The sequence below is a fragment of the Erinaceus europaeus genome, chromosome 3 (genome assembly GCF_950295315.1).
Source record: "Erinaceus europaeus chromosome 3, mEriEur2.1, whole genome shotgun sequence".
In the NCBI taxonomy this organism is placed as follows: domain Eukaryota; kingdom Metazoa; phylum Chordata; class Mammalia; order Eulipotyphla; family Erinaceidae; genus Erinaceus; species Erinaceus europaeus.
Window position 1 is genome coordinate 179,824,742 of NC_080164.1, and position 16,997 is coordinate 179,841,738.

Here is a 16,997-nt window from a genome sequence, read left to right on the forward strand (position 1 = left end):
ACCGTAGCCAGCAGCAGCTGAGGTCTTCATACCCCATCTTGCACTGGGCTCTCAGGGTTTAGTCTGATCGTGAGGATCGGCTCTCTAGCCATCTACCGTTTCCTGCTTTAGGAAAACTTTTTTTTTTTTCTATTTTATAAAAGAGTGTGCTGTTTCTTCCCATTCCCAAGCCTCTCACATTAATGATACTGTTTCTTTTTATTTTAGTGTTAATTTAATAATGATATCCATTACTGGGAGTTTCTGAGTTTGTCAGTATGCACGGAGTCCAATATGTCTGGTGTTTTGTCATCACTGCTCCAGGCTGACTTTCTCAGTTAGAAAGACAGAGGGAAAAGACAACACAGTGAGTGCTGAAGGTTCTTTCAGCCCAGTGGAGATTGAGCTTGAACCCGGTTTCTGCTCATGACAAGATAAGAGTAGCATCTAAGTGACCTACCTTGCCACGCCTGGTGTATAACCTTTTTTTTTTTTTTCAACTTAGTGTTGAATCCAGCTTGTGAAGATTTGTTCCGGATCTTAGCATCTGTGCTCATTCATCAGAGCTATTGGCTTGTAGTTTTTCCTTTGTGTATTGTCTCTGTCAGCTTTTAGTAGCAGGGTGATGCTGGTTTTCTACAATATGTTAGGCATTATTCCTGACATCTTTGATTTTTTTTTTAAGGCCTTGAAATGTGTAGGTGAATGGACTTTCTTGAAAGTTTAGCAAAATTCATTGATACAAGTTGTCTGATTCTAGACTTTTTTTTTGGGGGGGGTGTTATTATCACTGTTTAAATGTCTTTGATTATATTTGGCCTATTCATGTTTTTTAGTTCTTCCTGATTCAGTCTTGGAAAGTTGTTAGATTCTAAAAATTTATCCATCTCTTCTAGATTCCCTAGCTTATTGGCATATGTGTTTGTAGGAATCACTCACAATCCTTTGAATTTCTTCAGTATTCATTGTGATCCCCCCCCCCCATCATTTATAGTTCTCTTAATGAGGGTTCCCCCTAACCCCTCCCTTTTCTTCTTGTGAGTCTGATTAAGTATCAGGTTTTTTTTTTGGTCTTAATTTCATTGACTTTGTTGTATGGTTTTCACTATTGCCTCTTCTCTTATTTTTACTATCCTCTCCTCGTTTTTTTCCCCCCTAGATCCTTCAAATGTGGAGTAAGATTATTTATTTGTACAGTTTTTTGTTTCCTGGTGTGGTCCCATATTGTTATGAATTTCCCTCTAGCACTACCTTTGGTGTGTGTGTGTGTGTATGTGTTTCCATTGCTGTTATTTTATATATTTAGGGAGCTTGTGTCATTTCTTTTATTTCCAGAAAATGTTTAATCTTCTCTCTGGTTTCCTACTTCACCCAAAAGTTTAGAAGCATGTTGACAGAGGATGAAGACCAAATAAGTAAGCCTGAAGATGAAGCAGAGGACACTCTCCCAAATAGAACAACCAGACAGAAAACTACTAAAGAAACAAGAGCCCTAAATGAGGAGCTAGGTAGACGGGGCCCCTAAACACCTACAGAATTGTTCACCCCCCAAAAAAAAGTAGAATATCCTTTCTTCTCATGCCCACCTGGAGTGTTCTTTTTTTTTTTTTTTATTTAATTTTTTATTTAAGAAAGGATTAATGAACAAAAACATAAGGTAGGAGGGGTACAACTCCACACAATTCCCACCACCCAATCTCCATAACCCACCCCCTCCCATGATAGCTTTCCCATTCTCTAGCCCTCTGGGAGCATGGACCCAGGGTCGTTGAGGGTTGCAGAAGGTAGAAGGTCTGGCTTCTGTAATTGCTTCCCCGCTGAACATGGGCGTTGACTGGTCGGTCCATACTCCCAGTCTGCCTCTCTCTTTCCATAGTAAGGTGTGTCTCTGGGGAAGCTGAGCTCCAGGACACATTGGTGGGGTCCTCAATCCAGGGAAGCCTGGCTAGCATCCTGGTGGCATCTGGAACCTGGTGACTGAAAAGAGAGTTAACATACAAAGCCAAACAATTTGTTGAGCAATCATGGATCCCATGGAGTGTTCTTAAGGAGAGATCATATGCTGAGCCACACAGACAGTTCAGTACATTCAGGAGCAGTGAAATCATTTCAAGCATCTTCTCAGGCCACAGTAGAAATGAACCAGTAACCAATGACTAAAAGAAAGTCAGGAAAAACGCAAACATTGGGAGATTCAACAACATGCTTCTAAACTTTTTGTCATTTTCCTCAGGGTGTCGATGACATTGCAGTGGGATTTCTTTCTTATCCTAAATCTCTCTTGTCTTACTGGCCTTCCCTTACCTACTTTGTCCATAGCCATTCTAATTCTCAGGTATTGAACATGCTCAATGGAATTCCATGTCATGTCCCATTTTTTTCCCCTCATATAGTTTGAAAACCAAAATTAGACCTCAGAGATTTACCTGGAGTTTTGAAGACTAGAGAGGCAAAGTAACTTTCTCAGAGATATGAATGTTTCTATATTATACAGAGAAATCTTTCTTTGTGCTCCTGTTATATGTAAAGCATAATTAAAAATATATACATGCACTAATAGTTGATAGTCATGTCACAATTTGAATGCTTAGTGTTCATAATATACCTTGATTGTTTTCACATCAATTTTCTGTGCTAGATTCTTGTAGATCTCAAAAACAAGAGGTCAAGTGTTATTTATCTGGATGGCATCTCCAAAGTCTCTAGAGTACTGGTTGCCACTGAGTGATATTGATGAGGATATTAACCCTTGAGGTGTGTTTATTGCTGTATTCTGAGCATGGCAGACCGTGACCTGTGTAATGTAAATATATGTTAGCATAGTCTGGGCAAGAAACTTTGTAAAATTTGGCCAATCTATCTTTGGCATCTTCCTAAGAGTTGACTTAACATTCCTAGTTTAGATCTACCATAATTCCTAGGTTCCTTTCCTGATTACCTTTTAGAAAGCTACCTCTTGTACTCCCTGAATCCACTTACAAACTATATTTGACAAAACAAGGATTAAGCTGATGTTCAACAAAACAGCTTTTTCCCCTCATTTGTGAGAGAGTCACTTCTTATTTTCACTACATTGCCTCATGGCAGAGAATAATTGTATGTACTTTATGACCCCATTAGGTAACCTTTCCTCAGTGAATAACTTTTCAAGGAGACAGCTATTGTAAAATCATCTACTGTGAAGTTGATGGCACAGATTATTATTTTTTTTTCTCAAAGAAATCAAAATTTTGAATCTGCAGAACCCAGGTTGAGAAACTTTGCACAGAGCTTTTTATGTCAAATGGCCTAGATCCGCAAGAACGATGTTGCCTAGTTAGACCTTCATTAACTTGATGGAAATTAATGGTGAGAATCTGAGTCACTCACACTAGTCAGTACTCTGACCAGATGTCTTGACCACAGGTCAGTAACGTAGTTGTGTTTATACACCAACATGTTGAGGATTAATGAGTTGCTTACTGATTACAGACCTTCCTTCTCTTTATTATAACCCATGAAACAGTCAGGCTTGGGGAAGTCAGATAATGCTGGGCCACTTTTCACTCCCACTTCTGAGCCCCCAGCCCCCTTGGACCTTTTGTGGTAGTGGTAACTCTTCTGTTGATAGTGTCAGGCAGAGTGCCTAGTAAATCACAAGTCTTGTCCGGAAGTTAATACTGCTTGCTTCACAACTGGGGCAGAGTTCTTCCAAGCTAATTTGCTGTTGTTTATCTGTTCTTTATAGCTGCTGTCACAAACACAGCTCGGCAGGTTTTTCTGTAGGTTTGAACTACTTAATAGATGCTATTTTGATGGGAGAATTTTCTGAAAAACGATATTTGAAAGCACTTAAAAAAATGAGGATAGTTTCAAGTCTGAGACACTTTGGGGAAGCTTGTTTTCCTCTGCTGTATTTTGGTTCTCTGTGTGTTATTTTCATCTTGAAGTGTTCTAGCAATCAAAAACCTCCCAAGGTAGCTTTGATTATTATTTAGCAAAATTCTTGAATATTTAAGAGCAATTACTGTTGTATTTAAATATTGTGTGACATGATTTTTTTTTTTTATGACAGAAAACTGCCATTGAACTAGTGTGGTTGTCGTCCCCCCCCCCCCCACACACACACACATTTAAAAGCATAGAGGAGTGCAGGGTTGGAGGGTTGGAGGGATGGGGAGTGAACATTTCAAGGGAATGGTTGACATGCAATAAATACTGTTCATTGTAGGAAGTGTAAATGGCACATGCGTTTTTTGTGATTTATGGATCCTCTTTCCACCTTCAAAAGAAATGACTCTCTTCTGCATTCCTGAACCTTAGTAGAAACCCACTCTTAAAACACTTATCTTGTATGACAGTTAGCTTCGTGGAAGTGCTCATCAGTAGGCCCACAACATCTTGTGAAGGGACCCTGTGTACTTCACCAACACCCTCCCAGCATGAAAATCTGACACACAGGAGACCATCAGTGATGTTTGCTGGAAGATACGGAATTGATACTTTTACTACGGCTGCTTTTCAGCATGGACGTAGTTTTTGTGGTTTTTTTTTTTTTTAATTGTCCTATGAAATATTGGATATTCTATTTATTATGTGTAGTTATGATATGAAAAATGAGCTTATAACTTGGAAGTTTGAGAAGACAATTGAATTGTAAAGAAGAATGTTTCTTATGTTGTATGTTCATTTCTTCCCTTTTTGTATGCTATATTCTGCTGTTTCTTCTGTGGTATGTTTAAATTTGTGTGTTACTTTTCTTTTTCTTTTTTTTATTTTGCTGTTCCTTTCTATTTTCAGTCATTGAACATTCTCTGTTTTTTTCTTTCCTTCTTTTTGCCCCTTCTTCTTCATCTTGTTTGTGTGGAATTGACAGCATATTGTCAGGGCAGAAATAGTGAAGTACCCGGAAGAAGATAATCAACATTCCCCATTCAACAAGAGTAGAATCTGTTCAGTACAGTAGAGTGCAGGTATTCAGGGCTACATGGCTGCATTTGGGGGGTGGGGGTAGGGGTGGGGGAAACCAGTGAATGCTATCGTTTTATTTCTTATGAAAAGAGAAATTCAAATGATCATTGTATATTATTGGGAATTAATACAGCTCGACTCATGTTACAGAACTTGGCAACACTGACCCTCTGCTAGGAGACTTAGGAATTTAAACAAGAAATCAGGAACAAACTGCAATAACACTTCAGTTACTTTCACACGTATTTGTCTTTACGGCCGTGTTTATTACATGTGCACTCAAGTGGAGAACTGAGGCAGTTATTTCATTATTCACCCGAACTTTTCCTTAAATAGCCTGGTAATTGAAAGAGTATTTTTAAAATTTGCCTTGAATTGCCTTTCTTTGTCTGCCTGTGTGTGCAGACTTAGTAAAAGAGTTGGAACACAGTAAAGGATTTGTTTTAAATTATTACTTAGTGATGAATTATTAGGGCATGTTGCTAAATTCATCATTTAAGATAGTTCTTGAAGGTGGGTTGGAAGGAGAGAAGGGAGAGGTAAAAGCGTGTTTTGGTTTAGATTACTTTAAAAGCACAAATGTGGGATAGTTTTCTAAATTTCTCATTCCCTATCTTACTACAGTTACCACTTATAACCCAGTACTAGACTGTTCAGAAGTTGGGGTTTCAGGGGAAACATTTTAGAAATTGAGAAAGTTTTAAAAATTAAGTTGCTAAAAGCTTTTCACCTTTTAAACGGCTCCTCTTTAACTTTTATATCTCTCCTTCACAAATTTCTATACACATTCCAAAAAAGAAGTTATGACTAGACTTAATGGCTTACAGTTAAGCTGTATGCTAGTGACACTTTAAGATTTTTGAAATGAGGTATTGTCTGTGGACCAAAATGTGTGAACGGCTCATGTAACATTATAACCAGGGTTTAATTTTTCAAGTTGACTTGTCATCTCCCTATTAGATGTGAGAACTTCAAGTTAATGTCATAAAACCAGGGAAAACGCAGTGAGGAGTCAGTAAGGACTCAGTCATCCTTAAAAAGCACCCCCACTCTGCCTCCCCCCCCCCCATTCTACATCAGTCTGTTCAGGTGGATTCATTTAATGTCAGCTGCTGCATAGTTTTTGATGTCTGTTAGAATATAAAAATACACTCCAGTGAGCTGTTTCTCACTGTGCCGCTATCCTGGTAGTAACTCTCGTTTTCTTTGATGGTAGCGAGTGGTGAAGGCAGATATCGTAAACTACAACCAGGAGCCCATGTCAAGGAGCGCTAACCCTCCCAGAAGCTCCATGTGCGCTGTCCAGTGAGCTGCAGGCTTCCTTGTGTGTGGATATCCGCCTGCCCTCCACCTCTGCGCTGCGGGCGGACGCAGGGGCCCGGAGGGGCTGGTCGCATCAGAGGCAGAGTCTGCGGCCCAGTGCTCGCTCGCCTCCCTCCGCCCACCGCAGCCCATGGCGCCTTGGACTGGGGGCGGTCCACCCCCCGGCACCACTCACCTGGAGAGCAGAATGCAAAGCCCATCTTCCGGAAGTGGACTGCTTCACTGAAAACGAATAATGGCTGCTCTTTAAGTTTTCACCTCTTTTTTTTTCTTCTTGATGTACATTTTTTTGAAAACTAGCCAAGTCTCAGTCACCACCCAGGATTTTGCCACCAGCTCAATTTTATTTTTATCTGAACTCAGACATAGCAGAATACACACACACACACACACACACATATACACACACACTTCAGAGTGACAACATTTAAATAAGTTATATATTTTATCTACAGATACTTAAAAAGGCATACTTTTGCTACTTACTGTGACTAGGACTCTGTAAAGCTTTGCGTAAGGGAAAACGCTTGAAATAAAGCTGTAACAAATATTTACCCCCCTTTTTTTAAAGGACCCAATTGATTTATATTGTCGCTGTAGCTCTCAGACTTGTATTTGATATTGTATTTTTATGACTGTATCATGCTCAGTGCGGATTGTGTAAACTCAGGTTAGATGGCTTCATGAGCCTTGAGGAAGAAATAAATACCCAGCCCGTGCTACATGGTGACAGCCTCCTACAAGCTGCGGAAGACCTCTCCCAGATCATTGTGCGTCAGATTGTACCTGATATTCAGAGGCTCCCCCTCTCCCCCTAAATAAATCTATTTAAATTAACTTCTCTGGGAGGAATTTTCTTCTGATCACCTTCCTCTCCATTACGGAAAAAAACAGTGCATCTCAGCATAAAATCAGTGATCATCACCAACTTCACAGCTGCCCGGTCACTTTGTGGGATAATTTGAATCCAGACTCCACCACCTGGCATCCCAGGGGCCGCACATTAGCTGTGTCCCACCTCATGACCCCCTGCCCCCTCCCTGGGGTGCTGTGCCTTCCTGTCTGCACGGCTGCCTCTTTGTGGAACATCGCCCTCCTTCCTAAACATCTCCCTGCTGCCACCAGCTGTAGGCTTGGGCCCTGCAGTGTGTCTCTGTCCTGATGGGCACGTTCTTCCTCCATTAAGCCCATCCAATGCTTCGCTGCTGAAGGTTCGCCACTGAGGAGTTCTTCTCAGGTGGACAGTGCCCCTTCCTGGCATGGTCCTTGTGGTTTAGTACCTTGTGCCACCCCAGCCCCAGGGTCTGTCCTCACTTCCGCCCCAGCGGGAGGCCTCTCCCTCTTAGAAAACTTGCCACAAGTGTCACAGACTCTTGGACACTTAATGGTAGAGCTGCAAGGGATTCTAGCAAATGTGTTAGGTTTGTTTATTGCCTCTGGGGTCATCACCAGCACCACAGATCCACTGCTCCTGGTGGCCATGTTTCCATTTTCTTAGATAGGACAGAAATTGAGAGAGATGGATGGGGAAGATGGGGAGAGAAACAGAGAGATACCTGCTTATCTTCCTTACCTCATGTGAAGCATCCTGCTGCAGGTGGGGAGTGGGGGCTTGAACTCGGGTTCTTGTGCACTTAAACCCGGTGCACCACCACCCAGCCCCAAAAATGTGTTTTCTTACTGCTGGGAAATTGTGCCGATGCAGTCACATCTGCCATGTTGTCCCCTCAGGCTACTGCTAGTTCCTGCAAGAGTTGGTTGGGACATTCTCGGAGTGCCTGTTCAGCCATGTTGTGCCCTCAGGGCATTGTCTATATCCCCCGCGATATTTGGAGTGCTTTGGTTACTCCTCCCCCCTTCCATTCTCGCGAAAGCTACTCCTATAAAAGCCCTTCTTCTTCCACACCTCGCTCTCTTGCCAGCGCTTCACTCCGGTGTTCAGACACAGGAAAGGTTACTGCGTGAGGCAGCCATTTTCACTACCTCCACGTGGCCCAACCTGCCTCTCTAGCACCCAACTCTGAGGTGCCAGTGCAAATAAAGATTTGTGTTTCCTCTTCGCTCCGGACCCCCTCTCTTCTCCGTGGCCCACGCACAACATCTGGCGCCCGACGTGTCCGCACTCACGCCCAGCCTGAGGTCCAGAAAAGCCGCCCAGACACAGGTAAGTGGCATCCACCCGCCTATGCACAAGGCCTCCTGCCAAGAGGTTAAGTGACCTTGAGGCTGAGATACAGGAGTTAAAGGATATTTGCTTAAGACTTAAACACCCTAAGCAATCTGCAGTCAGCTCCAAAACCGCTGCCTCCGGAGACACGTGTTTGGTTTCTCCTGTGGCAGCTTCTGCTTCCACGACCCCTCCCCCCACTGCCCCTGGAGACACGTGTCTGCTTTCTTCTGTAGCAGCTTCTGCTTCCTTGACCCCTCCCCCCACTGCCCCCGCAGAGACGTGTTTGGCCGCTCCTTTGACCCCTCCCCCAGCTGTCCCCACAGATTCATGTTCGGCTGCTTCTCTGACTCCTCCCACTGCCCCCACAGACACTGGTTCGGTTTCTCTTGCTGCGGCTTCCACTTCTTTGACTCCTCCCCCTGCTAATACCTCATCATTAAGAGACCCTGTGGCTTCCTATCCTTCAACTCCTCCCCCTGCTGACACCTCATCATTAAGAGACCTTGTGGCTGAGATACGAGAGTTAAAGGATATTTTTTCAGCATTTAGGGACCTTAAACCATTTGCAGTCCACCCCAAGAGCTCCATCTCTGTAGATAACTGTTCAGTTTCCCCTGCCACTACAGCAGTTTCCACGGCACCTTCCACTTCCGTAGATCTCTCCCCAGTGTCATCGAACCAAATCCACACCTTCCCGGTAAATGTGGCCCCAACTAGACAAAATCCTCAGGTGTGGCATCCATACTCCTCTAAAGAGCTCAGGAAACTTAGACAAGCCATGAAGGAGGACGGAATTCATGCTCCATGGACCAAGTCCATTTTAAGAAGTTTTTACCAGCGCCTTAACACCCCCCAGGACTGGAAAGAACTGGTTTGTGCTGCACTCCCAGACCCCCTCTACCTACAGTGGACAGCTTACTTCCGTGATGAATGCTCTAGACAATCTCAGGAAAATAGTAACAAACAGCATGGAATTTTGATACATTGTTTGGAGCAGGAGAGTTTGAATCTGGAACTCGGCAGGCAGAAGCCAAGTTTCCAACCGGTTATTTTGAACAGGTATGCATCTGCGCAACACAAGCATGGGAAAGATTAACCCCAACCACAGTAGAGGCCTCAGTCCCTATTAACTCTCTTCACCAAAACACTGATGAAACCTTAGCAAATTTCATCTCAAGGGTGAGGCAAACCTTAGAGAGAAAGGTTTATAATCCTGAAATCCTCTTTTTCCTCCAGCGTTCTATTGTCTGGGATGGCATGATACCACAATTCCGTCAGGCATGCCTTAGTCTTAAACACCTACACCCAGATAATTGGAGTTTAGCAACACAGGAACTTACATCAGGCAATTATGGGGCACCCGCTACAACACAGGATTATGCAGTTACCCCATGTAATCAAAACGGGGCCTGCTTTCAGTGCGGTCGGCAAGGGCATTGGCGTAACCAATGTCCAGATAAGCTGTGACCACACCTCCAGTTAGAGCTACCACGCCTCCAGTCAGGGCAATCCCGCCTCCAGTCAGGGCAGTCCTGCCTCCAGTCAGGGCAACCCCACCTCCAATCAGGACAACCCCGCCTTCAGTCAGGGAGCCAGAAGCCAAGTACCATCTGTCCAAGATGTAAAGGGTTTCACTGGAAGAGATTGTTGGTCAAATTTTCAAAAAGATGGCACGCCCCTGAATGGTACAAATTCAGGGCCTGAGATTTTGTGGACCACCCCTGTTTTAGAACGCCTACTATGACAGTAAAGATTGACAATGTTCCTTTTAAATTTTTGATTGACATGGGGGCAGAAAAGACGATTTTAAGGCAAGCAGAGGTTCCCCAAAATTGGGAACTCCTCCCGGGACCTCGTATACATGGCGTTGGAGGGGTGACCCAATCCTTTCTCACACGAGATTCGCTCATGTGGGAGGACCCAGAAGGTTCTACTGGACACTTCTACCCATTGGTAGCTGATATTAGCACCAACCTATTGGGCAGGGATCTTCTAGAATGTCTTGATGTTAGGATATCCACAGATGCCTCTGCAGAGCGTAACACCCACTCCCGCAAGACCAGGTCTAATCAGCACCCCCAATACTAAATGCCACTGTTCATAGCCAAACACCCCGCTTAAGCTGGCTTTCTAATGAGCCTGTCTGGGTGTAACAGTGGCCTTTACCTAGGGATAAACTAGAAATTTTAAAAGAGCTCGTCCAGAGCAGTTGTCCTTGGGACACATTTGTCATTCTCGAAGCCCATGGAATACTCCTGTCTTTGTGATTAAAAATCGCTCAGGAAAACGGTGCCTCCTCCAAGATCTCCGTGCAGTTAATAAAACCATGCAGGTCTGGGGCTCCCCCCAAAGGGGTTTGCCTCTTGCTTCTGCAATTCCCACGGGAACTCCAATCATAGCTATTGATATACAAGATTGTTTTTTCTCTATTCCCTTGCATCCGCAAGATTGTAAACGTTTTGCCTTCTCTGTTCCTTCTATTAATAACACCAGCCCTACTGACAGATTTGAATGGGTGGTGCTGCCCCAGGGCATGGCCAATAGTCCTACAATTTGTCAAGAGGCTGTTAAATCTTCCCTTTTTCCATATATCCATAAGGGCCTTAATGTTTTTCATTACATGGATGACGTATTAATATGGGGAAAATCAGATGCAGATCTCTATGCCTTATGTGATTTTCTCATTCCTGCATTAAAGAAAAGCGGCCTTACTGTGGCTCCTGAGAAGATACAGCTAATTCCTCCAATATCTTTTTTAGGTTCAGAGATTTCTTTAACGCAAATTCATCCCTTAAAACCTAATGTCACCTTTCCTTCTAACCTTACTCTTGCTTCTTTACAAAGTTTTCTAGGAAATTTAAATTGGCTTAGGCAGTATCTCTATCTGCCTACAAGTTGCCTCCAACCACTGTTTGACCTGTTGAAAGGAAACAAACAGCCCTCCTCAAAACTTAAATTAACTCCCGAGGCCTCCTCAGCACTGGAGAGGGTTAACCAAGCCCTCCAGGACATGCACCTTGTTTGATTCCCCCCCTGACAATGGACCTGTGTTTACCAGCAAACAATTTAAAGATTTTTGTTCCCTCTGGAACATTACTCATACCACAGGCATTCCCTATAATCCACAGGGACAAGGCATTGTCAAGAGGGCCCATCAAACCATTAAGGCTCAATTAAATAAAGATAAAGGAGGAATGTACCCCCCCAATATCCAGCTAGCAAAAGCCTTAACTACGTTAAATCTCTTTAATATTTACAATAACTTGGACTTAACTCCTATTATTCTTCACTGGTAAACACCATCTTCTCTCCCATCTATTAAGGTCAAATATAAAGACCCACTTGATAAAATTTGGAAAGGGTCTGACCCTCTATTGACCATGGGAAGAGGTTTTGCATGCATTTTCCCACATAATTACTCTAAACCTGTCTGGGTTCCTGCCCGCCATGTCCGACAATACCCTCATGATGGCACTGTTATCCCTGAAGAACAAGAAATACAAGAGGACTAGCCGCAGGATACATCCCAGGATCCATAATATGACATAGCAGAACCTACAAAAGTTGGCTCACAGAGCCCTCTCTCCTACCCCTCCCCTGAATGTCTTATGTTATGACTGGCCAGTTGTGTTTTGTGAGTGAGTGTGTTGAATGATGAAAAATTTTTGTATGACCCATCTGCTCAGATTACTCTAAATGTTAAAACCATTGTCACTAACATGCATTAACTCTCTAAGTAACCTGAGTCTGTTTATAGTCCAAAGTCAATTATAGTAAACCTCTAACTTGTTACAAGTTTTATTTTTTTTTCACAAGTAAGTGATTACAGCTATCAAGCCTTCATATGAAGAATAAACTGTAAGAAGTTCCTCCATATTCAACCTATGTGAATTAACAACATTCACATATTCTTGTACACTTAACTGGTGTATCTTGTCTTGCCACCATAGGCCTGCCTTCGTCAGCCAACAATTTATAGATGTTTCCCTTCATAACATCACCCATGCCACGGACATCCTTTACTACCCCCAAAGACAAATGGCTGTTCCCCTGGACATCACATCCACTGACTGCTTCCCTTAGACTTAAGATATGATCCCACCTCTTCATACCAATGGATACATTCCCCCTTCCTTACCTGTCTACACTTAGTTGTGGGACACTAGCTTGTTTTACTTCTTCTGCTCACAATAGGTCCTATAATTCTTTTCTTTTTCAACATTTTAATTTATTTATTAATGAGAAAGAGAGGAGGAAAGAGAAAGAATCAGATATCTTTCTGGTACATGTGCTGCCAGGGATTGAACTTGGGACCTCACGCTTGAGAGTCTGACTCCTTATCCACTGTAACACCTCCCAGACCATGGTCCTATAATTCTTAACAAGCTCATGGCCTTTTTGCGGCAACAGATTGATGCCATAAGGATGCAACCTATACAAACTCACTATCATAGGCTGGACATGGCAGAATATTGAGTTGCTGTGGAGGATTTGCCCCCCTCCATGAGAACGTCCACCATGTAGAGGGCTGGCTAGCCAATGACGGGTAAGAGGAAACTAGCGCTATCCAATCAACCTAAGACAGGGCACCTGATACTACTGGGCAAAAATGACCAGGTGTTCCAATGACGAGTAAGACGGAAGGCTGATCTCCAACCTAAGACAGGCACAATCCGCCCTGCCACAAAACAAAGTCCGCCAAACATCAAAACATGATATAACAAAGGGGGACATGTGGGGAGCCACATGTGCCCTCAAGGTTGCTATTGGCATGGCCATAGAGTTTTTGTTAAAAGATAATTCCTGGGAATCGGGCAGTGGCACAGTGGGTTTAGCGCAGGTGGCGCTAAGTGCAAGAACTGGCTTGAAGATCCCAGTTTGAGCCCCTGGCTCCTCATCTGCAGGGGAATCACTTCACAGGCGGTGAAGCAGGTCTGCAGGTGTCTCTTTCTCTCCTCTTTCTTTCCCTTCTCTCCATTTCTTTCTGTTCTATCCAACAACCACAATATCAGCAATAACAACAATATAATTACAACAATAAAACAACTAGGGCAACAAAAGGCAAGATACCAGAAAAAAAGGGGGGGGGGAAATAAGATAGTTCCCGCTTCCCTACACCTTAGAGTCTTTGTTAAAAGATAAGTTATTTTTCCCCATGAATATATAATAATAAATGAATAGGAAAGATACATCCCCCAATACTCAGTTGGCTAAGGCACCAAACCTCTTTTTCTATAAAGCATTCAAATCAGATGCCCTGCTAACCACGAGAAGCAGATTGTTTGTGTTTCTTCCACAGGAATCCCAGAAAAAAACATCTGGACCCCTGCACACCCTGACATCACCCACTAGATGGCACGACTACAGTGGCACACCCCCCCGAAACCCTAGATGTCACCTGACGCGATCTGAAGAACCTGATTCACAGACTCCAAGGACAGAACTTTTTTACTGTCTGTCTCCCTTTCCTGCTTCTGCTTTGCCTGTCACGTTTTGGCAGTTCCAGCTCACAATCTACAGAATAGTGGAATTCCAGAGGCTGACCTTCCTCATGCAGCATTTCATCCCCTGCCATTTCTCCTGCTAGTCACCTACTTTGGACTGAGACTTCTATTGGACTTGCTGGTATACCCTTTGGACATTTTAGACAATTTTACAGCAGCTTCCTTCCCTTCACGTTGCTGGTTTTTCATAGATTGACCCTGAGTAGTTCATAGACTTTACACACTGTTGCCCTGGGCATTAGATAAAAGGAAAGGGGGAGATGCTGGGACATTGTGCCAATGCAGTCACATCTGCCATGTTGTCCCCTCAGGCTACTGCTAGTTCCCGCGAGATTTGGGACATTCTCGGAGTGCCTGTTCAGCCATGTTGTGCCCTCAGGGCATTGTCTATATCCCCATGATATTTGGATTGCTTTGGTTACTCCTCTCCCCTCCCATTCTCAAGAGAGTTATTATCCTATCCTGGAGTGATGTGGTTACTCCTCCCCCTTCCCATTCTCACGAAAGCTACTCCTATAAAAGCCCTTCTTCCGCACCTCGCTCTCTTGCCAGCGCTTCACTCCGGTGTTCTTCTTCTTCTAGCGTTTGCCCACTCTGGTGTTCAGACTCAGGAAAGGTTACTGCCTGAGGCAGCCATTTTCGCTACCTCCACGTGGCCCATCCTGCCTCTCTAGCACCCAACTCTGAGGTGCCAGCGCAAATAAAGATTTGTGTTTCCTCTTTGCTCTGGACCCCCTCTCTCTCTTCTCCACGGCCCGCGCACAACAACATCTCACTTCGTTGTGTGGATAGAGAAACTGAAACTTGGAGAGAAGAAATTTATATATAATGCGATAGATCTAATGCTTCTCTTCTAATACTTTATTTAAGATAGAGACAAATTAAGAGGGGATGATGCGAGAGAGAGAGGGAGAAAGAGATAGACAGACACAGACTTGCAGCACTATTTCACTGATTGGAAAGCTTCCTTCTCTTGCAGGTGGGGACTGGGGGCTTGAACCTGGGTCCTTGCACCCTGTAACATATGTGCTTGACTAGATGTCCTACCACCCAGCCCCAACCTAATGTTCCTCTACTCTGAAGTCTATATTTTTTGTAACAATGAGGCAGCTGGCCTTTCCAGGTATAAGTCAATCAAGGTAATTTATCCTTTTCAACATCCTCCTACCAAGTCATGTCAGTTCTGCTAAGGAAGTGTCTATCCTTCCTCTATTTAAAGCAATGTTATTTATTTGTTTATTTTTTATTTATGAGAGAAAGAGAGGGAACCAGAGCCTCACTCTGATACATGCGATGTCAGGGATCAAATTCAGGAACCTTTATGCTTTCAAGTCCAATGCTTTATCCACCACCACACTATTTCCTGGGCCTCTCCCTCTATTCTTAGGACAACGGAAGTTTCCCTAAGAGAGCTCAGCCCTCAAAGATTTATAGTCTAGTAGGAGAGGTGCTTATTGTGATGACTTCTGTTTTGAAAGTCATGATTGATTGATTGAAGCCAGCTCTTAAACTTTGCCCAAGTTTTTGCATCTCTTTAAGGATGGGGCTGTACTCTGATGTTTTACTTTGACATGGATGGTACATCTGCATTATTGTTTCTACATCTACATGAATACTTGAAAATTTTCAGAAGTCACCTTTTCTTTTCAATTCAGGTATTTCAGTAGTAAAGGTATTCACACACACACACACACACACACACACATACACACACACACGTGCGCACACACACTTGTGCAAGCCAAGTGCTACACACTTCCTAGAGGAGGCAGGGGGGAAATTACAGAAGGTTTAAGATCAGACATCTATAGTCAGAGCAGAGAACGGACTGAACGGGGTGCAGGGGACAGAATGGCTTTCCTTGGCAGGTTTGCTATGTCCCAGACATTCCCAGGCCTTTGCCGCATGAGCCATCTTATCACACCAACCTACAAAGTGGGTACCTTTGTCCCCATTTTGCTTGAGAGACCACTGAATCTGAGTGTTTCCTCTGGTCCCCTCCTTGAGGAGATGCCTGAACTCGGGAGGGATGAGGCTGGATGCTGATTTGGGTGGACTCCGTCAGTCAAGCTCACACAAGTCAAGGCAGTTCTTCAGAGAAGTGCCCACTCACTTTCACACCTACCACTTGGACCAGAAGTCAAAAGAGACTGTGCCACTGTGCCTTCTGGGCACAGACAATGCCTCCCCCCCGCCTGCCTTGGTCTTGTTGATTTAGTCTCTCCAGGGCCAGGCTTGACCACTCAGTGGGAGCCCTTTGGGTTAAGGGAAGCAGACACCATCAGAAGCTTGTAGAATAGCCAATGGCCAAAGCTGATTTCCAAATTCCATCTTGCAATTTTCTCCATACCTTGGGTTTTATTTTGGAAACAGAAGCACAGGGCTGGATGGTTATTTTACTTTGACTGTTAACCTCTCCTGTCTCTGGTTTTTAATTAAAAAAAAAATACAAGTCTTTCCGTCTAGTTTTAGGCCCTTTGTCTCCCGAAGACACACGCTATAAGGTTTCACACACATTGCGGTGGCTCCTGCTGCATACTGAGCTTTTGAAAAACACAAAAAAGTTTTTAGCCAGAACCGGTCATTGAATGCTGCCTTCCGAGAGCCCCCTCTATTATGTGTGGCAAACCGCTCTGGAGTGGTTTGTGGAGAAGCCCACAGAACACCTGTGATCACTTTATTATTCCAGGAGGAGGTAAGCCAGGGCCTTTTAAAGTCGATGACTGAAACAATGTGATGGGATTGGTGTGTGTGCCGATTAAAAATAGAAATACTTTCTGATGCGAACCCGTTGCTAGTTATTGCTGCAACACTGGACAGCCTGAAAAGCCATTGCAAGACTGGAAGTTAATGGAAACGCAGACCTATCTCACCCACTGGCTGTCTCTGCAGCCACCACATTACTGGTTCTGTCCACAGTTCCCCCATGAGACCCTCTGCCATCTCCAGCCACTCACAGCTCTAAGAGGATCTGAATTTCTTCTCACCTTAGCGATTGGTTCAGAATTGGGAGGGTAGTGGTGGTGGTGACACAGGATGCTTCCAGCAGAGCTAATGAAAGTAGGGCAAGG

The 16,997-nt window shown here is 43.8% G+C and overlaps 1 protein-coding gene across 7 annotated transcripts in view; it reads left to right on the top strand.

The window, feature by feature from the left end:
* Positions 1-16,997, top strand: part of RAB28 (RAB28, member RAS oncogene family) — a 141,800-nt gene that overhangs the window by 73,776 nt on the left and 51,027 nt on the right. Inside the window, exons 7-8 of one of the 7 annotated variants that reach the window (XM_007528106.3) lie at positions 4,835-4,931; positions 6,146-7,089. The exons of 4 other annotated variants lie outside the window; for them this stretch is intronic. In XM_007528106.3, the coding sequence (XP_007528168.1) occupies positions 4,835-4,924 (90 nt within the window). In that variant the 3' untranslated portion in view covers positions 4,925-4,931; positions 6,146-7,089. Of the gene's footprint in view, positions 1-1,357; positions 1,520-4,834; positions 4,932-6,145; positions 7,090-16,997 lie in introns of those variants that run through there. 2 more of the 7 variants (XM_007528105.3, XM_060188328.1) reach the window with 2 other exon arrangements.